The sequence below is a fragment of the Venturia canescens genome, chromosome 2 (assembly GCF_019457755.1).
Source record: "Venturia canescens isolate UGA chromosome 2, ASM1945775v1, whole genome shotgun sequence".
NCBI lineage: Eukaryota > Metazoa > Arthropoda > Insecta > Hymenoptera > Ichneumonidae > Venturia > Venturia canescens.
This window is the reverse complement of record NC_057422.1, coordinates 13,223,681-13,241,906: the sequence shown is the minus strand read 5'-3', so window position 1 is coordinate 13,241,906 and position 18,226 is coordinate 13,223,681. Positions and strand designations below refer to the sequence as shown.

General features: G+C 41.4%; 1 protein-coding gene across 8 annotated transcripts in view; it reads left to right on the top strand.

Moving 5' to 3' along the window:
• Positions 1-18,226, top strand: part of Ten-a (tenascin accessory) — a 468,764-nt gene that overhangs the window by 434,854 nt on the left and 15,684 nt on the right. For 6 of the 8 annotated variants that reach the window (XM_043413134.1, XM_043413136.1, XM_043413138.1 and 3 more), the window contains 8 exons: positions 4,462-4,581; positions 4,961-5,724; positions 5,966-6,179; positions 8,604-8,868; positions 8,995-9,125; positions 9,342-9,488; positions 9,981-10,188; positions 16,416-16,442. In XM_043413134.1, coding sequence (XP_043269069.1) covers positions 4,462-4,581; positions 4,961-5,724; positions 5,966-6,179; positions 8,604-8,868; positions 8,995-9,125; positions 9,342-9,488; positions 9,981-10,188; positions 16,416-16,442 — 1,876 coding nt within the window. The remainder of the gene's footprint in view (positions 1-4,461; positions 4,582-4,960; positions 5,725-5,965; positions 6,180-8,603; positions 8,869-8,994; positions 9,126-9,341; positions 9,489-9,980; positions 10,189-16,415; positions 16,443-18,226) is intronic. The other 2 variants (XM_043413137.1, XM_043413139.1) reach the window with 2 other exon arrangements.

Here is an 18,226-nt window from a genome sequence, read left to right as displayed (position 1 = left end):
GAAGATCCTTTGGCCGAATATTTTTCAGGATCCTTCGCAACGGTCAAGGTCCGCGAAATAGCTCGTGGAGTAAGGAAATAAATGGGATTCGTCGGGTGATTCTACTGCCGGGGAAGACGAGAATAACTTCGATAAAAGCTCATTCGACGGATCCGCGTGCACAGGCCTGAAGTTACAAAATCATTCTGGCCTTTCTGCTTTCGTATCGATCCTTCGATTCCTGTCCATTGCAAACTTTTGCCAATGGAAGTGGCACTTTCCCCTGCTACTTTCATGCCACGCCCACGGGAGTCAGCGATTGGTTGATTCGGAGCGGCTCACACCTGGCGCGAAATCGCCCCCGCAATAAAGAGGATCGTCGAGTGTTCTGATTTTTCAAATTTCTCGATCAATTCACCGGCAGGATATCTTGAGCCCGAATTCCAAGACACCCCGTGTCGACTCCGCAACCGCACAGTAGTAAAGTCGGGTACGAACAGACCTCCGGCCGAAATGCTGGCAGCTGTTATTCCCGCATTCCGGTAAATCGAGTCGGGAATTCAATCTGCCTGTTCGCCTCTCGTTGAGCCTGCGACCGGTCCGAGTTCTCGAGCTGTCGTACACCGGGGAAACAAAAATGCGAAAGAAAAAAGGGAAATACACCCCGCGCGCTGAGCGAGGGAATGAAAAATAAACGGGAGGCTTCGTCGGCTATAACTTTCTACACGCAGCGCAAGTCTTTCAACCTATTTTATCGCTGAACAAATGGTTTCAGCCTTTCGAATCACTATCGTACTTACTTTTCATTACGCAGTAAGGAATTAAACGGCAACAACGACCGAGCCATTTTATTTCGTTGGAGCCTCAACACGCTCGAGGAAAATGGAATTGCTCGAGACGATCCGAGCAAGCGGCCTGCCTGAGCCGTCAACGTGTGTCCGGTAAATACAACCGAACAGAAAACTCGCTGGTCCGTACAAATTTATTGATCATACGCGCCCTTATTCTCGTGTTATATAGAGATTCACGTTGCTCGAGGATTCGAATTCGATCAGGCGCGACGAAGAACCGAATTCCCTTTCACATCCTTTGCCATTTCGTGCGCCATTCGAGAGCACACACATCGCGACGGAGATGCGCATCCTGGGCCATCGCCCGCAGCACGCTCAAACTTTTGTATCCTCGAAATCGTGCACCACGCACGAATTTTAAAAGCACTCGCAGACTTTATGCTTCCCCCTCTCTCGCTTCCTGTCCCGACTCATGAACAATCGGCTGATCGAACGTGCGAGTCAGCTCACGACGAGACAGTTTGCCAACGTTTTTCGAATTTTCTCATCAAACTGGGGGCCCATAAAAAAGGGCGTCTGAGCTTAAATTCACTTTGGATTTCGCGATACGATTTTACAGGGAAAATTGTTCTTTTGGAAATCTAATATCAGCAGGTGAAAAAACGCGTGTTTTTCTTGAGCAGAAAATCCACGAATTTAGGGGAGAGAATTCAGTGGAATGAAATAATGGCACATTTATGACGCGCGATGAAATAATTCGGCGTGTATATAGCTAAGGGATTTTGAAGCAGGTACAAAAATCGATAATAACATCTCCGTCGTGTGCGGATAGCTCTCGCTCCCATTCTCGATTACCAGGCCTCCATTTCCCCACCTAAAACTGCCGAAAGCTCCGGCTGGCTAGACGGGATTAAGCGGATAATCCTGCTCGATAATCTTCAAATATATCAGAGGAATTTGAGTTCTGCCATCGATGTACGGAAACGTTGGTGGCTGAACGCGTCTTCTCTCATCCATTTTCCTTCATTTCTCTCCCGCCCCCTCGCCCTCCCTCCTTCCCCTTCGCCGCGGACTGCGAGAAAATAATTGAAAAAGTTTCGCTTTTTCGCTGATCGTACGCGATGTCTTTTTAAACCATCGTCCCCCTCGCTCACCTCGCCCCTTTTCGATATTTCACCCCTTCAAGAGTTTCTGTAATAAGCAGTCTCGGAGTATATTCCCACCACGTCTCGGAGTATTAACGCGAAAAAAGCCTGTCATCGTGCGTGCTTGCGAAACGGGCTTATCCGACTACCTGAAAAAGGGGGATTAAAACTTGGAGTCTCGTGCGAGGAAGATAATTTTGGTAAAACTTGTTGCGTCAATTTTGAGTTTCGACGGTTATGAAATATTTTCAGAGTATCTGAAACCACGTTTACCATTGAAAACGTTGGCAAATGTCGTTCCCTGTCCGCGCGAGGGCCAAAACCCAATTTTTTGTATCCACTTTCATCAAATTAGTGAAGCTATACGAAGCAGCTGTTTTGGCTCCTAGGAAATTCGATGCTCTTTGCTTTCGCGAACTTTCCCCCTAGCCTCGACCGTTTTGGGACTACGAACGAGGAAAGACGCGACGATCCTCGAACTTTGTTAATCAATAGCTCAACGCAGGGAAGGAGCTGATCGAAAAACATCGGCAGCGGGCTATCGGGCTCGGGATTCAGCGCCGGAGCTGCGATCACATTCAGAGCTGTTTGTACAGAGGAGTTTATGTCCGATGATTGCAAATATATGATTATTCGCATCGCGATGACGTCCCACGATCTGATAATTCGATTTGTGCGATACCAGAGGACGAGTTTTCATCACGGCAAAATAAATGACGAATAAATGAATCGCACATGATCCGTTTGATGGGCTATTTAACGCTTTTTGTGAAGTAATTTAATGCATTCCGTGACTGAAAAAGGACCCACAAAGCTGTAGAGATGCTGTATAGCGATTGGCAAACACAGCGACGACTGCGCGCCAAACACACGCGTCCGTGTACGGCTTTTGCTTCCAATTCTGAAAAAAGCTCGAGTATGTACGTTGGAATCAAATTTACCCGAGAGAACGAAAAGTCCGCTGTTTGACACCAGTTTATTGGAATTTTTATCAAACGACAATACCCGCAACGAACTTTTGTGCGAGGCCGGCGAGCTGCGCCACCGCTCAAAATGTTTAAAGCGATTTTTTCATATTGAATAAGCCCCGCGATAAAAGAAAAAGTGAATAAAAATGATATGGCGAGTAAATATTTGTCGGAGTCCGGCCGCGGACGTGCCCATTTTTTCAGGCCTGGCACCTGCATCGGGTAAACGGAGTGAGAACTTCTTGCCACTTCAGTAGAAAAAGCAGTCACGAATCGGACAAACGTTCGCTTTTTCTTTCTTCCTTTGTTTTTTTCTTTCTCGAAGCCTTTGCTCGCACAAAGAGACGAGGAGAAAATCATGCTCGTACGAACTTTTACGACCAGATTCACGTTCGTACTTTATCTCCCTCTCTCTTTCTATTTTATTTTTTAAATTTCTTTTTCCCTACGTTTTTTCGTTGAAAAAGAGGGGGAAAAGAAATAAAAGTTTAACAGCATGAAAAACTCTCTTTAGTCATTTCCCCAGTACAGTTTCCCCGGGAAGTCACAAAGTCCGTGGTTCAACTCGATCATTATTTCGTCCTTGCAATATTTGCTTTTCAAATATTCATCAAACTCAATATTATCAATAAACTGAAAAAATCCAACATTCCCGTTAAGTAGCTATTCCAGAGCAACCGCGCTTTACAAAACAATAAAAAAAACGCCTCAACACACACGCACGTCGATGTACAAATACTTACATATTTAAAGTTTCGATATCTCGAGGCTCTGATTTACAACGCTGAATTTAAGGGTCTCTCGGTACAAGCCGGTACTTTAGATTGGGTGCGGCAACGATCTACGATTCATGCCCGCGGACTTCCGCTTTTGGCCCGAGGCCGCCGCGAGGCGCGAGTAGACCGCACGCTTTTCCCTCTTCCTCAGCCCTCCCCCGCTCCCCCTCTCCACACCCTTTCGGCTCTTCCCTCGTCCGGTTAAATTGTAGCGACCACCCTGGGAAATCTAGAACTGTTCCGCCGGAATTCAAAAGGATGGAGCAAAAGAGAGAGAGAGATAAAGAGGAAGAGAATATAGCATCGCAGTCGAATTTATATATCCGTTAGGAAAGCTTCGCTAAGCTCGCTGTATCCCCGAGCCAAAAATCTTCCCTCCCCACTCCCCAAATTGATATTCGATATATGTATATACCGACCTATATTTTTCTATTCGTGTACTTGCACACACGCTTTATCTTCTGGCTCTCTTTTCTGACCTTCCAACATTCCGCATGTAATGTACAACCGCACACATTACCGGTTAGGATAACGAAGGATACTGTCCTTTTACCATTTCCACAAAATATCGCTGAAAAACTACCAACTTAATGGCTCTTCGGCGAATAGTTCTCCGGAGAATCTCACCAATTTACATTTTATCGATTCTCTCTCTTTCATTTGTGTCTTTTTTATATTTTTTTTCTCTCTGTCTGTCTCTCTCTCTCTCTCTCTCTTTTATTTTTTGCCACTTAAATATATGAGAAGAAGTTTACGATGAACATGTCTCAAGAGAATCCGTTTTCGTTTTGCTTATTTTCAGCAGTTAGTTCGATGCGATCGATCGATAGCACCAATTGTATATTGGACCAAGACGTCAAAGCTGTGACCCACGAAAATGCTCACGTACATGATCCGATATCGACGCAATTGCCAACGGAAGGTCAGTCTGATGCGAAAAACACTTTTATTCTATTCGCAGATCTCGTACGTAGGAAAATATTTTACGAAAAATGTTGTCAAACGTTGAGAATCTTCATGGAACGATGCAGAAGGTGCAGAACAGCCAGTTTTTTCTTCGATGCATCGTTGTTGCAAGATTTTCATACCGAATGCGATAAATGAATGAAAAAAATGGGAGAAAAGTAATTTATTGAAAATTTCGTGAGATTTTTCCTTTGCGAATTGTGCAGATTCGACGTTTTGGCTTAAATTTCAATGAAACCGGCTGTTCTGCTGGCCGGCAGTGGGGGAAAAGGTTTATATTTTGGGTACGAGTATGAAAGTTTGTGGAAGTAAAGTGAGTGTGAATTTCACGGTAGAATCATTGCCAACGAGTACGGCGGAGCATTCGAGTTCGTCGGACAATAACGCCGGTGAACAGCAGAGCGACCCGCAGATACAGCAGTCGGCTCAACAATGGCCGGCGGTTTTGGAACTTCAAGCATACAATGTAGCTCATTCGGCAGTGATACCGCCTTATCACTTTTGGAACTCGGAGTTTCGTAACAAACAGCCGGCCTTCATAAGGTTGAATTTGACGTTACCGTGGGGCGCAAACTTTGCCGTTTACGGTAGACGGAACGTCGCGCCGAGTGTAACGCAGTATGACTTTGTCAAATTCGTCAAGGGTGGACGCGTCGATCACAGATTGAAAAGGGAGGCCGATCTGGACACGGTCAGCTTCATGAAGGATTCTGGCAGCCAGCATTTTCATCAGGATTATAAAAAGGAGAAAGAAAACAGCAGAGACAACGACAGAGCCGGGGGAAACGGTCACAACGAGGCGCTCGACCGAGCCAGGACTTCGAGGGAGCCGGCCAACTCGGACACTCGGCAAAGACTCGGTTATCAGCACGTTCTCGTAAAGCGAACAATTTCCGAGCAAATGCTGGTCAACGTCAGCCTCCTCCAGTATCTCGATACCGGTCGCTGGTTTCTCTCAGTCTATAACGACGAACTGCAGTCGTACAAAGTCACCCTCATCGTCACCGAGGCCGAAGGCGTCTCGACTACTTGCCCTAACGAGTGCAGCGGGCGGGGATCTTGTTATCTTGGAAAATGCGATTGCATCGACGGCTATCAGGTCAGTTTTCATAAAAATCGTCTCGAAAATTCTTAGACTTTGGGGATCTTTGAGAAATTTTACGAAATTCGCTCTCAGGGAGGACGAATTATTCGATGAAATTCGGGGAATTGATTATTTCGAAAGGTTTTTTGGCAATTCGCTCTGCCAGCTTTTCGCTTAATTTTTCAAGTGTTCCAGAACACCGAAAAAAAGGGAAAATTGTGTTTTTGAGTGATTGCTCATTTTTCCGTCCTTTCAGGGTCCTGATTGCAGCAAAAGCGTGTGCCCAGTTTTGTGCTCGTCACACGGCCAATACGGGGGTGGAGTTTGTCATTGCGAGGATGGTTGGAAAGGTGCCGAGTGCGATATACCACTTGGTGATTGTCAAGTTCCTGATTGCAATCAACATGGTCAATGCGTCCGTGGATCATGCGTCTGTGTGCCGGGATGGAAGGGTCCTTTTTGCGACGAGGGTGAGTTTCACCGTTTTTTTAGTCTGAGAACACTTTTTTCCATCCATTGTCCCTCTTCCGTTCGTCCTATCAACGAATTTCGTCTATTTTAAATAAGCTCACGAGAAATTATCAATTTTTCATCTCCATTGAGCTCACTTGTTTCGACATTGCAACATTTTTTTCCCATTACCAAACTCTCATTTGTTGCACTGGTTTCAAGTTCATTTTACGAGTTATTCGATTCTTCTCCGCTCTTATATCAACTTCGCAAGTGCTTTTTTATAAAAAAGGGTTGCGAGACACGAATCAGCTGTTCGTTATGATCGCTCATGCGCGAGGACGATTGGGAGAAAGTTCAAGTCGATTTATCACGAGTTTTTCTGCTCCCTCCAAAGTTCCTAAACGGTAATACGGACTCGTTTATTAAAAAGGTGTCCCAAAAACCACAAAACAGTCCCAAAGACGTGAAAATTTAGTAATCAATCAACGAACGATGCGCGGGTCGTATTTTTTCATTGATTTGAGCAGTTTTTTTATTGACACGACGACAGGAGGCGTTGAGCCGCACGCGAGGCGTTTCAATCACTTAGCTAATAAGATTTTCGATCGTTTTTCTGGCTTTTCGCTCGCAAAACGCAGTAGCGAAAACTAGAATGTATAAATCGTTTCTCAGCAACATTTAATACTCCTCCCCACGTTTATGTTGTCTCGATTCTTTGCATCATTAGCTCGTAAATTTTCGTTGTGGACGCATACGTACAGCGTAGCGGTACCTCGAGATGGTCGCGGTTGAATGAATGGGCGGATGTGGATGGCCGAGTGAGAGGGCCGATTTCTCAGATCGTTTAAACTCCGTTTTCTCTCGGTCTTTCCTCCTAACGAATGTGCATCTATTCCGGGTCGAATGCGATATTATTTCTTCATATTTGTCCACGGGAGAGCATTAATATCCCCATAATTCAAGCGTGCGTCCTGCCGCTCTCCCCTCGGAAAGATATTCTCGTGATATTAGCGAGCCAAAGTGGCGAGATAGAGAAAAGCTTCATTATATACATAGCGATAGATATAGAAATACATGTCGAGCGAATATACAGTTACATCGGATTCTATGGTACAGCTGAGAAAGCTAACCCCGCGAATTTAGCATTTCCCGAGCATCAAGACCTATAATTAATGCTTTCGCCGGAGTGCAAAGCTTCCTCGACGTAACGACGACGACGAATTTACATACGAACTGACGACAACGACCTGCATCAAAACCCACCCTCTCCTTCACACGTCCTTTCCTCTCCAAAGCGAATCTCTCCTCGCCTCTTCTCTTCCTTCTCTTTATCCTCTTTGCTACCTCTCTTTTTACGGATGGAATTTCACAAACCATTTCCGTTAATTTAACACAAATTGCCGACACCGAGCTTCGCGACCGAACACTCGAAACTCCGAGTCATGCGGACTCGAGCCAGGCACAAGCAATGCGACGTTTCCGGTCCTCCTTTTATCGTGATATTCCTAACGGAACGAAATCATTCAACTATTGATGTCAAAGGGACGTTAACAGATTTTGGACGTTGACAGTTTTCAATGAATTATATAGCAGATTCAGAAAAAGATGATGCTGCGATTTTGAAATCGAAAATCACTTCAAGGGGGAAAAAGATCTTGCTGATTTGGCTGAACTTTGCTGCGAGACGCGATAGGAATGATCCTGTTTCCTCCAAGCTCGGTACCATTTCGAGAGCTGTTTTGAGCACGTAATAACCAAAAATGGAACGAAATAGGCAGGGGAGGACGGGGACGAGTCGAAAGAGTTAGAGACGATTGTTCCAAACCATAATTTAAAAAGTTTGTCCATTCATTCTGTCTGGCCGTAATCAGGACTCGGTAGACGTGGCCGGTTTGCTGCTACGTCTCTCGGTGACTAGCGAAAATTTTCCCTCGTAAGACAGAAGGGGAGAGCAAAAGGAGGGAGAGAAAGGAGGCTCGCCTGCGAGATTTCAAAGTTTCGCAGTTATCTTCGAGACTCTCCGCTTCGATCTTGGCCACAGTAGGGAGAGAAAAAGGAAAAATCAAGATAGAAGGAATTGAGGACACGAATGGAAAGGGCTTCTCTGGCTTTGGCAAAGATAATTAACGATAGGGACTTTATGAAATGAGGAGAGAAAGGAAGAGATGCGAGATACTCGACTGTGTGAAATTTTTCCTTCTATTCCCACGGCTCCTCATTTTTTCGTTTTCTCTCGAGCAGTTTCCAATTTTTAATCAAAATACTCGAAAATGTTCGATCTTTTTTCGCGTACTTCGTACTTTTTCCTGGGAATCCCAAAGATTCACGATCAAAAACGAGGATCCCGAGTTTTCCTGTTTTTATTTTCCACATTTTGAAATTGGCTCCTCGCCTGATTTTTCGTACAACAAAATTCTAATAAAAGTGTAACATTTATCCAGCGGACTGTCACGATCCGAATTGCGGCGGCCACGGTGCGTGCGTCGCCGGAAAGTGTTATTGCAAAGCCGGCTGGCAGGGCGAGAGATGCGACCAGGTCGATCAGAGAGTTTACAAGTGTTTACCAGGCTGTTCGGATCACGGATCGTACGATTTGGAAACCGCATCGTGTATCTGCGAGGAGCACTGGACCGGCGTCGATTGTTCGCAGCCGAGCTGTGACCTCAAATGCGGACCCCACGGATCGTGCGAACAAGGACGCTGCAAGTCAGTCTTTTTTCCAAATTTTCGAATATCGTTAAAAACGAATCGCGTGAGATTCGTTTAATTCTAAGATTTCTAAAGATCCAAAAATTATGAAAATCTCGAAAACCTCGATTTTCCGTCAATTAGATGCCACGACGGTTGGACGGGAACTCAGTGCGATCAGAAGCCTTGCGACGCCCGTTGCGCGGAGCATGGACAGTGCAAAAATGGCACGTGCGTTTGTAGCCAGGGCTGGAACGGAAGGCACTGCACCTTACGTGAGTTTTAAAACCCAAAAACACACAAACACACGAAAAAGCTTTGATTTGCCAATGAAACTTTGAATTTCGTTCGATCATTTAACAACTAGAATGTCAAACAACGAGCGCTCAAACGATTCCATTAAGATTCAATGAAACTTTACCCATGGGCTTGTTTAATTGAAATTATTTTCGTGTTAATGAAAAAAATCCCAAAAAAACCCAAAAAAACAGCCGGTTGCGAGAACGGTTGCAGCAGACACGGAATATGCACGTTGCAAGACGGCGAGTACAGTTGCGAGTGTTCGTCTGGTTGGGCTGGCAGGGATTGCAGTATTGGTCTCGAAATGGAATGCGCGGACGAAATTGACAACGATCACGGTACGTTTTATTTTATTATTTGCTTTAATTCCTTCCAATTTGGTCCTTTCAATTTGGCCATCGTGGTGCAAAAGTAATTATTCTCACAGCGAACACGCATATTCCGAGATCAACTATTTATTGGCCTCGGTCGCAATTGATTGAGGTGTGAAATGGTTTATTCAGAATTCGAGGAAAAAAAGCGTCGCGCACTCCTCGCGTGCCGAATCGAATGAAATTTCGAAGAGTCGTTATAATTCCTCGGACGTTTTTATTGTGTTGCCTATAACTGAGGAAACTGAATATGTTCTGCGAATTAACGAGTCCAATGATTTACCAAATTACTCGAATTAATCTCTCTCTTCCTGCAATTCGTTACTCACGCCCCGTGCAAAACGAATTTCACCGAAATATCGTTGCATCGTTTTCCATCCACTTTATTTTTAACCAAAGCAACAGGGAAGTCCAGAAAAAACGATGAAAAAACTTCACATCGGTCGTTTTCTTTCGCAGATGGTATGGTCGATTGTTCGGACAGCGAATGTTGCGCTCATCCGGCTTGTGCCGAGCACTTGATGTGTCTCGTGAGCAGCGATCCGGTCGAAGTATTGTTGCGAAAACAACCGCCGAGTGTGACCGCATCCTTTTTCCAGAGAGTCAAATTCCTCATCGAAGAAAAGAGCGTCCAGAGTTACGCCCACACGGACGAGTACAGTGAAAGGTAGGCAATTAATCTGTCAAACATCATGATGAAAAATTCACGCACGAAATGAGGAGGGGTGGGGGAGGGGTGGGGGGGGGGGGGAAGGAACAAGAAACAAAGTTACGTCGAGCCGGTAACGACGAACTTAAATTTCGAGTTTCGTATATTTATATTAGGAAAGAATAATGTTATGGAAGAAAAAGAAGAAGAAGAAAAAGAGTAACGATTACAAGAATGACAAGGTCGTGGCTCAGGTGGTTTTCGAGTACTTGCCGACTTAATATTAACTTTAAACTAATATGTGAGTACGAGAAATCGGGCAGTTCAATCGTACCGTAGATCAAAATAAATTCTTAACAGATTTCCACGAATAACTCTCGAGACAAACATTCGACGATTCGAAACGATTCTTTGCATTGATTTCATTGATTTTCTCTCTCTTTTTTTTTTTTTTTTTTTTTTTATTGAGCAAACGTTTATCATACTTTAGTGTTATTGTTTTCCTTGGAAAAACGAGTGTCCAACGAGCGCGTTGCCATTTGAATGGAGAGAAGATAAAAGTGGTGGATGAGGAAGGGGGCGTTAAATATGATCGAGCGCGCTCGTATTTGTGGACGGGAAACGATCCGCGGAGCGCCGCTCGACGGCTCGATCGCCAAGGAATAACAAATAAATATTCCGAATTTTTCGATAAAGAAAAATGCTCTTTTTTCTTTTTCTTTCTCCATTCAGCCGGACGAATCGGAGGAATATTTTACTTTGTTTAACGTAATCTGAGACGCGCGGAAAAAGATTTGAAATCGGGTCAAAGAAAAAAGCGGAGAGTATCGAGCACATCTGCAATCGTGAATCAAATTAAAATTCGTGAGAATCGAGGGGCGCGCGGGCGCTCGCGTATACAGAGAAAATATCTCTTTGACAATCGAAACTTTATCTTTGCTCTTTTGGCGATTCATGCTAATAAATCCTAGTCTTGGAGAGCGGGACAAAACGAGTTGAAAAAAAAAAAACATAGAACGGGGATATAAAAAAGAATGCAACGGGCCTGAAAACCCGTACAAATGGTCCAAAAAACAAGGGATTGAGAGAGATAAATGAACGAGAATTCCCGCTTTGTCAAATATTCGAAAGCAATAAAAATCGCTTCTCGTTGAATCTGAAACCGAACGAGAAGAGCGCGCGCGCGTGCGTTATCATCTCTCCAACTGAATTATTTTCGTTTCTACGATCAAATGGCAACGACGTCCGGGCACGAAACGATCACAAAAAAGAAATCTTAAACTCCTGTGCATTCCAAACGGCTCAATTTTGACAATTTTTCATATCGATACCCCAATCTCATGCTTTATTCAATTCTCTCCAAATAATTCAAAAATGCCAATAGAAAAAGTTGTTTTTTCCTCAATACCGTTGTCGTTCGTTCTCCCCGTACAATCATCCAGTTAATATCTCATCTCACATTAACGAACGATTGACCATTTTTTATCCAACATATTTTTTTCATACGAATAGTTACGAATAAAATTATCAATCATCGAACCATCTGACCGATCACAACAACAATTCCAAAAGTAATAAAAACAACGTGAATAAATTCAATAATTCAAATCAATAAATTCATCAAATGAACGATATTAACATTTAACTACTTAAATCCAATAAAACATCATTCAATCATTTTTACTAAGAGAAAAATCGATATTTTCGTATCTTCCTCATATCATCATACGAATCGTAAACGAATGGTCGAACAGTCTCGAGATTGGTTGAGTGAGAAATGCCTACCTGCCGTGGGTGACCGCCACCGCAAAAAAAAAAAAGAATATAAAAAAAAAAAAAGAAAAGAACAAAAAAGAAAAAGAAAGAAAGGAACAAAAATAAACCCACCTCCGAACCCGCCAGCTGAACCCTCTTCAACCAACATCGAATGTGTACGCGTACATTTATATATATATATAAATACATATAGATATATATTAATATCATGAATCATATATTTATATATATATATATATAATATACGTGTATTTCCTATTCCCAGTGTTTGACCCGCCAATATCTCCCTCCCCCGAATGTCAGATGCATCGACGATCGCCTCGGTAACGCGCTGCCGACCGAAGGACTATCTCCGTCTCGTCGCACTCTTTCCACGAGTCTAGCGTTGGTTTTTTATTTTTTTAGTGAAAAAAAAAAAACAAAAAAAACAAAACTTTTTTTAAAATTTTTTTTCCAATTCTTTATCGTCACAATCAATTCGTTTTCCATCCATTTAGATGAATTGTAAATTTTTCTGTTTCTCGTTGATATTTATCTAACTAAACGGCTGCTCTCACGATCACACTGGATTTCGCAAAGTGAAGCACCCGGCTTTTCGGTAGATTAAAAAATTTCGTGAAAAATGATATCCGCTTGAGTGGTAGTTGGCGAATAATGCGTTGTTCAGTTAATTAGAGTTTCGGGAATTGTTAGGAAGGAATTAAACGAGCGTTTTTCGAGGTTTTTTGTTTTTTTTTTTTTTTTTGAGGAAAGTTTATTGGGCACTTGATCTAGGGATGGTGACACGTCGAAAAACGTCGCGAACGCCGGGCGAAAGGGATTTTCATCGTTTCTCGCTTTGAGGTAATTTTTGAAATCGGATGGTTAAACTCACGTTTTAACGTTGTGTAACGAAAAGAAAAGGGAATCGGAATCATTCGAGGGACAAATAGAAAGGTCGAGGAGCATCGAGAAAGCATGGAAGAGCGTGAGAGACCAAAGGAAGTCCGATCGTCGAGTGCAGACGCAATATCGATGCAATACAGTGCCAAAGAGTAAAAGAGAGTGATAAATAAGAAAGAAGTTAAACGAGTCGTTGATTTTGAAGCATTCGATAAACCTTGGCGCGGTCGGGAAAAGAGAGACGATAAATCAATTTTTCTTATTCGTATAACTTCCTCGGAGATTTGGATGGATACGAATGGCTTTTGGGTTAAAAGGACGCGGGAAATTGCCTCGGAAAATCTTACGTTCGTTTAAAAAACAAAAAAAAGATCGTTTTTACGAGATCACCGCGTGGAGAGTGGAAATTGCGGATAAAATGCACATGAAACTCGACGTCGTACCCTCAAGGACCTCGACAACATTCGGGATATAAAAATAACGAACAGAAAAAAGGAACGGGAGAGAGAGAGAGAGAGAGAGAGAGAGAAAGAGAGAGAGAAAGGGAGCGAGAGAGAGAGAGCGAGAGAAAGCGAGAGACAGAGAAACCCCGGTAACTAAACTGTTCGTTCGGCACTGCTGTGCGAGGTGCATCATCGTAAAATCGAGAGGTCAAAAACACGAAGAAAAAACAAAAGAAAATCACAAAGTTAAACATTAAAGCTTTAAAAACAATGGAGAAACAATAAATAATGTTTTTCGACCACTTTTTGTGCCACTGCGTTCGGGGGATTCGTGTAATTTGTCTAGTGTTTGACCCTTATATGTGTACCCTTACCACTACCAAAGACCACCACTCACCCACAGCCGAAAGAGCCCCAAAATGGCTCGTTTACGATAGCTATATTAAAGGAAGGAAGAAAGAGTAAGAAAGAGGAAGAGAGAGAAAGAGCAAGAGAGAAAACGAAATAGAGAGAATAAAAGTTTGCGTGAGCGAGAGTGCGAATGCGATGACAGGAGCGAATGTTTTGAAAACGGTATTTATATTTTTCCCAAGTATATATAATATTCTTGTGAAAGCCTACAATGATCCATGGCCAGAGACGTCGAAAAATTTCTTATTATTTACAACGATATGATTTATTTGTTTGCTTTAACGCTTCAATCTTCCGATCCAACATAATTTTTCTTTCGAAATTTATTCCTTGCCTCTCGTCAGTACTGAAAAAAAATAATAATAATAATAAATAAATAATAAGAAACAATTTCATGTAGCTGTAATGTTTGAAAAATTTTGTAAAAACCGATCATCGTACCGATGTCGATTTGTCGAACTCGTGCCAAATGGAATCATCGTAAATTGAGCGGAACGAACGGCCCGAATCGAAAGGCCATTCGCGCCAATTTCACGTACACGAATTCATCCGCTTTCATCATTGGCTTACTCATTTTATTACAATAAAATAACAAAATACGCAGTGAAATTGTTTACTTGACGGTGGGATCGAGGCCGACTGGAACTTCTCGATTCAGCCTTACGTTCCGTAAAGTACTTTTATCATGGTAGACACAAGTTTGAAATTGCTGGAATCAATTTCCTTTCACGTATTCTCACAGATTTTCATTTATCCTCCTAATCTCGTGTACTACGCGTGCAAACGTATCGGTGCATATTCACAGTGAAAATCCAATCGTAACGAGCTCGAAAGACCATTTCTATGGAAACAGAATAAGCAAAAATCTCAATTCACGTGAATTATTCACGAAATAATTTCAAGAGCTAATGAAATTCATCAGACTTTTTTTCCTCGATCGATCCTCGAAAGTCTCGAGTACAAAAATCGATCAAATCGTTCGATTCGCTACGTCCTACGCTGCGCCAAAGGCAGTGAATCGAAACGAGACCATTTCAGGTGAAAAAATCCCTTTACCGAACTGACATGAACGTACGTGTTTATTTCAATGTGAATATAAAAGTCCTCGGAGTGTGAATTACGATAGTTCAAGATTCCATTTTAAATTGCCGGGCGTAGCGATGCATGAAAAACTTTGAATAGTAGGTAGCTCGGAGAGTATATAAATCACGCTGGTTTTCATCTCCGTTCACCCCTAGTACGTGCTCCAAAGTACTCGTTTCGTCAAGAGAGTTGCGAAATCAAGATCTTCAGAGAATGGACATACACACATGTACGAAAGTGTATTATTGAGAAGAAAAAAAGAAAAAATTGAGAAAAAGACGTAAACTTTTCATCGAAAAGGTGCCCAAAGATATTAGAGTCACGCTGAAAGGATTCACAGTCGAAAAAAGAAAAAAAGAAAACCATACCATTCCTCAATGGATTGGAATTTGGGCCAGAAGCCAGAACCGGAGGCTTAAAGCTCGTTCAATATTCGAACTCCTCTGATACGAACCATCTCGTGAGACGCCAAAGTTTTTCCCTCGTTGCAGCTCTTTGTTGATCGATAACTAAGAAACGCTTTATCTCGTGGTAACGAATTTCGGTGACAATGTACTCTGTAAAAACAAGCTTTCGCTCGGGACTTTCGAAAAGTCCGAATTTCCAGATTCGAACACACTGTCAATAAATCACTCGTTTTGCTATCCACTCTCGTTTTAATCGTTTCGCGATTTTGAATTTACGAATAAAAACGCAAAGTCTTAAGAATCATGTCTCAATGTAGAGACTGATCCTTGAAAATCTTTTCGATCAAAACTCAGATCCAAATATATATGAGCGACGAGACGACAAATTCGAGTATGTTCACGAAGAATTTTAAAGAACAGGGCGATTGGAGGAATTAATAAACCACGTTCAAGAGGATCGATGAGAATGTTTTTCACAAAGTTACTCCAAAACTTGTTCCCCCACCGATACGTTCGACCCCTCGAGTTTCATGTCATACATATGTATGTATATTCGTATACATAAATACGTATTTTATTATTTATATTATGATTATTCGTTTTATCTTGAGTTTCGTCATTGTCATTATCTCCATTTGAAAAAATTGTCTTATTTTCATTAATGTCATTAAATGTATGTTGCGTAGTTTCCAACTTGTGTCTGTCATTATTATGTACCACTATATGTTGTACGAATGGGAGAGTGAACGGAGTTTTTCATGTGCGTGAATGGGAGCTGAGGACCACCGTGTCTGTGTGTACGATGGGTACGCTTGATTAGTGTGTCTACGTCTATATTGTTTCTGTAATGTCGTACGGAACATCGTACCGTCATACGTGAGCCTTTTTTTTCCATGAATACTAGTTCCAGTAAAGCTTCGGATGAAAAAAAAATATGGAAGAGGGTTGAATAGAAAAAATTTGAGACTGGACGTTATTCGATGTAGCAGTGGACCAGTTGGAGGTGCGATGGTTTTTTGATGGAGGGTGGTAGCCCAAAACTGGGAAAAAAACGATACAAAAAAAGTATGAAAAAAAAAAATGTGATTGGATCGAAATTTTGCAGGGGCTTTTAATCGTTCTTTATTTTTCACGTATGACGAACGATGTTTCGTACAAGCATTGTGTTGTTTGCCCGCCAAATTGAGCGGGTTCTGTGACCGTGGTAACGCCCTTTCTTCTCGTTGGTTTTTCCCACACGTAGTGCGTTCTGGAATTCCTTTACACAGTGGTAAGTTGCAGCTCAGCTCTCGCTAAAAAAAACATCGTTCCGTAAAAAAAAAAAAAAAAAAAAAAAAAAAAAAAAAAATATCTCATCCAATGCATCGTCGCTCGTTAACCAAAAATCCATCTTTACATGTTTTCGTAATGGCTCCGTATATACTCTCTTGGCCTGCATTTCATTTATATTCATTTTTTTAATTTCTTTTCTCTTTCGTTCGAGCTGATAATGAACAACAAAAATATTCAAAGATAAATAAAAGTAAAAAACGGAAATGAAGTACGTTGTCTCTACTTTTTTTTTTTTGCTGCTGTTTCAACACCTCGTCGAGTCTCTTCGACGTTTTTGCGTTCTTCGTTTATTTTGCTCTGTCTATCTTTATATACATTTAAATATGTATATGCTCGGACGAGATCAAAAAGATTACTTCATTCGGCATATATATATTTAATTTGGGAAAAAAAAAAAAAAAAATTACAAAATTGTTGCGTTGCCCGGTTTGTTTATATATTCTCTGCTTGTTCCTCGTACTTCTCGAGTATTATTATTATTAATTATCACATACTCAACACACACACACACACGCACACACACACACACATACACACATTTTCACTCACGAATTACAAACATTTTCGCAATTTTGATTCGTAATCACGATCTCGAGCTCTGGGCACGCTCAGTCATTGTTTATCTCATTCTGCTACTGCATAAAAACGTTATTTTTAATATTGACGAAAAACATATTTGAAAAAAATTTTTTCTCCTCGACTCAACACTGCTTTGTTTTTCGAAAACATTTACGATCGATCGTATTATTTGTTTCACCGTAAAAATCAACGTAATTTATGAAGTTTCTCACAATTTGGGCGTAACCCGAGCTTGCAAGATCATCAATCGCGTACTCAATAGTACAAAAATATCTATATGCAAAACAAGCACAAAACAATAAATAAAAACGTGAATTCTGTACGAGCTGTCTCTGTGTTTATCTGTGATATGTCGTTCGGATTGTTGTTGAATTTTACGTTATCAAACTTTCTTATTTTTCTGTTATGTCTTGTCTTCTTGTTCCCCGTTAGTGCGTTTATAGTCCTGTATTCGTTTTTTTTTCTTTCTTTTCGAATAAATATATATGTGTATGTATGTATTTAAATGCATACATACAAATATATATACAAATGAAAGCAAAAAATGAAAAATTTGAAGGAAATAAGAAAAAAAAAGATGCGAGAGGAAAAAAGAATGTTACGAAAGACGAGGAGATGATGAAAGAACCTTTGGTCTTGTGTTGTTTGTGTTGCCAGGCTTGCACTTTGTGTACCCTTGTCGAACCTGTCTATAGTGAACGTCCTAGCATTATGATACACCGCTGAAATTAATCGAGCGCCAATCACACACTTAACAAATTTTCTTTCTCAAATTATTACTTTGTATTTTTTCTTTCTTTTTTATTTTATTTTACTTTATTTTTTTCTTTTTCTCAACACTCGTCTTTGTTTGGCACACATTTTCATGTACACGTTCAGCAGATTTTCTCATTTTTCTTTTTTTTTTTGATTCATATTCAATTAATAAGCTCACGCAAAAAATAATCACAAACAATCACACACGCGCGCAAACACGTGTTTTAAAAATTTTTTTCATTCAATTACGAATCGGCAAACACGAGTCAGGACTCGAATGACGAACAATCGAAAAAAGAAAAGAAAAAGGAAAAGAAGAAAATGACAAAAGTACAATAACGTATCAGGATAAAAAAGGTTTTTTCGAAATAACGAAAGAAAAGGATA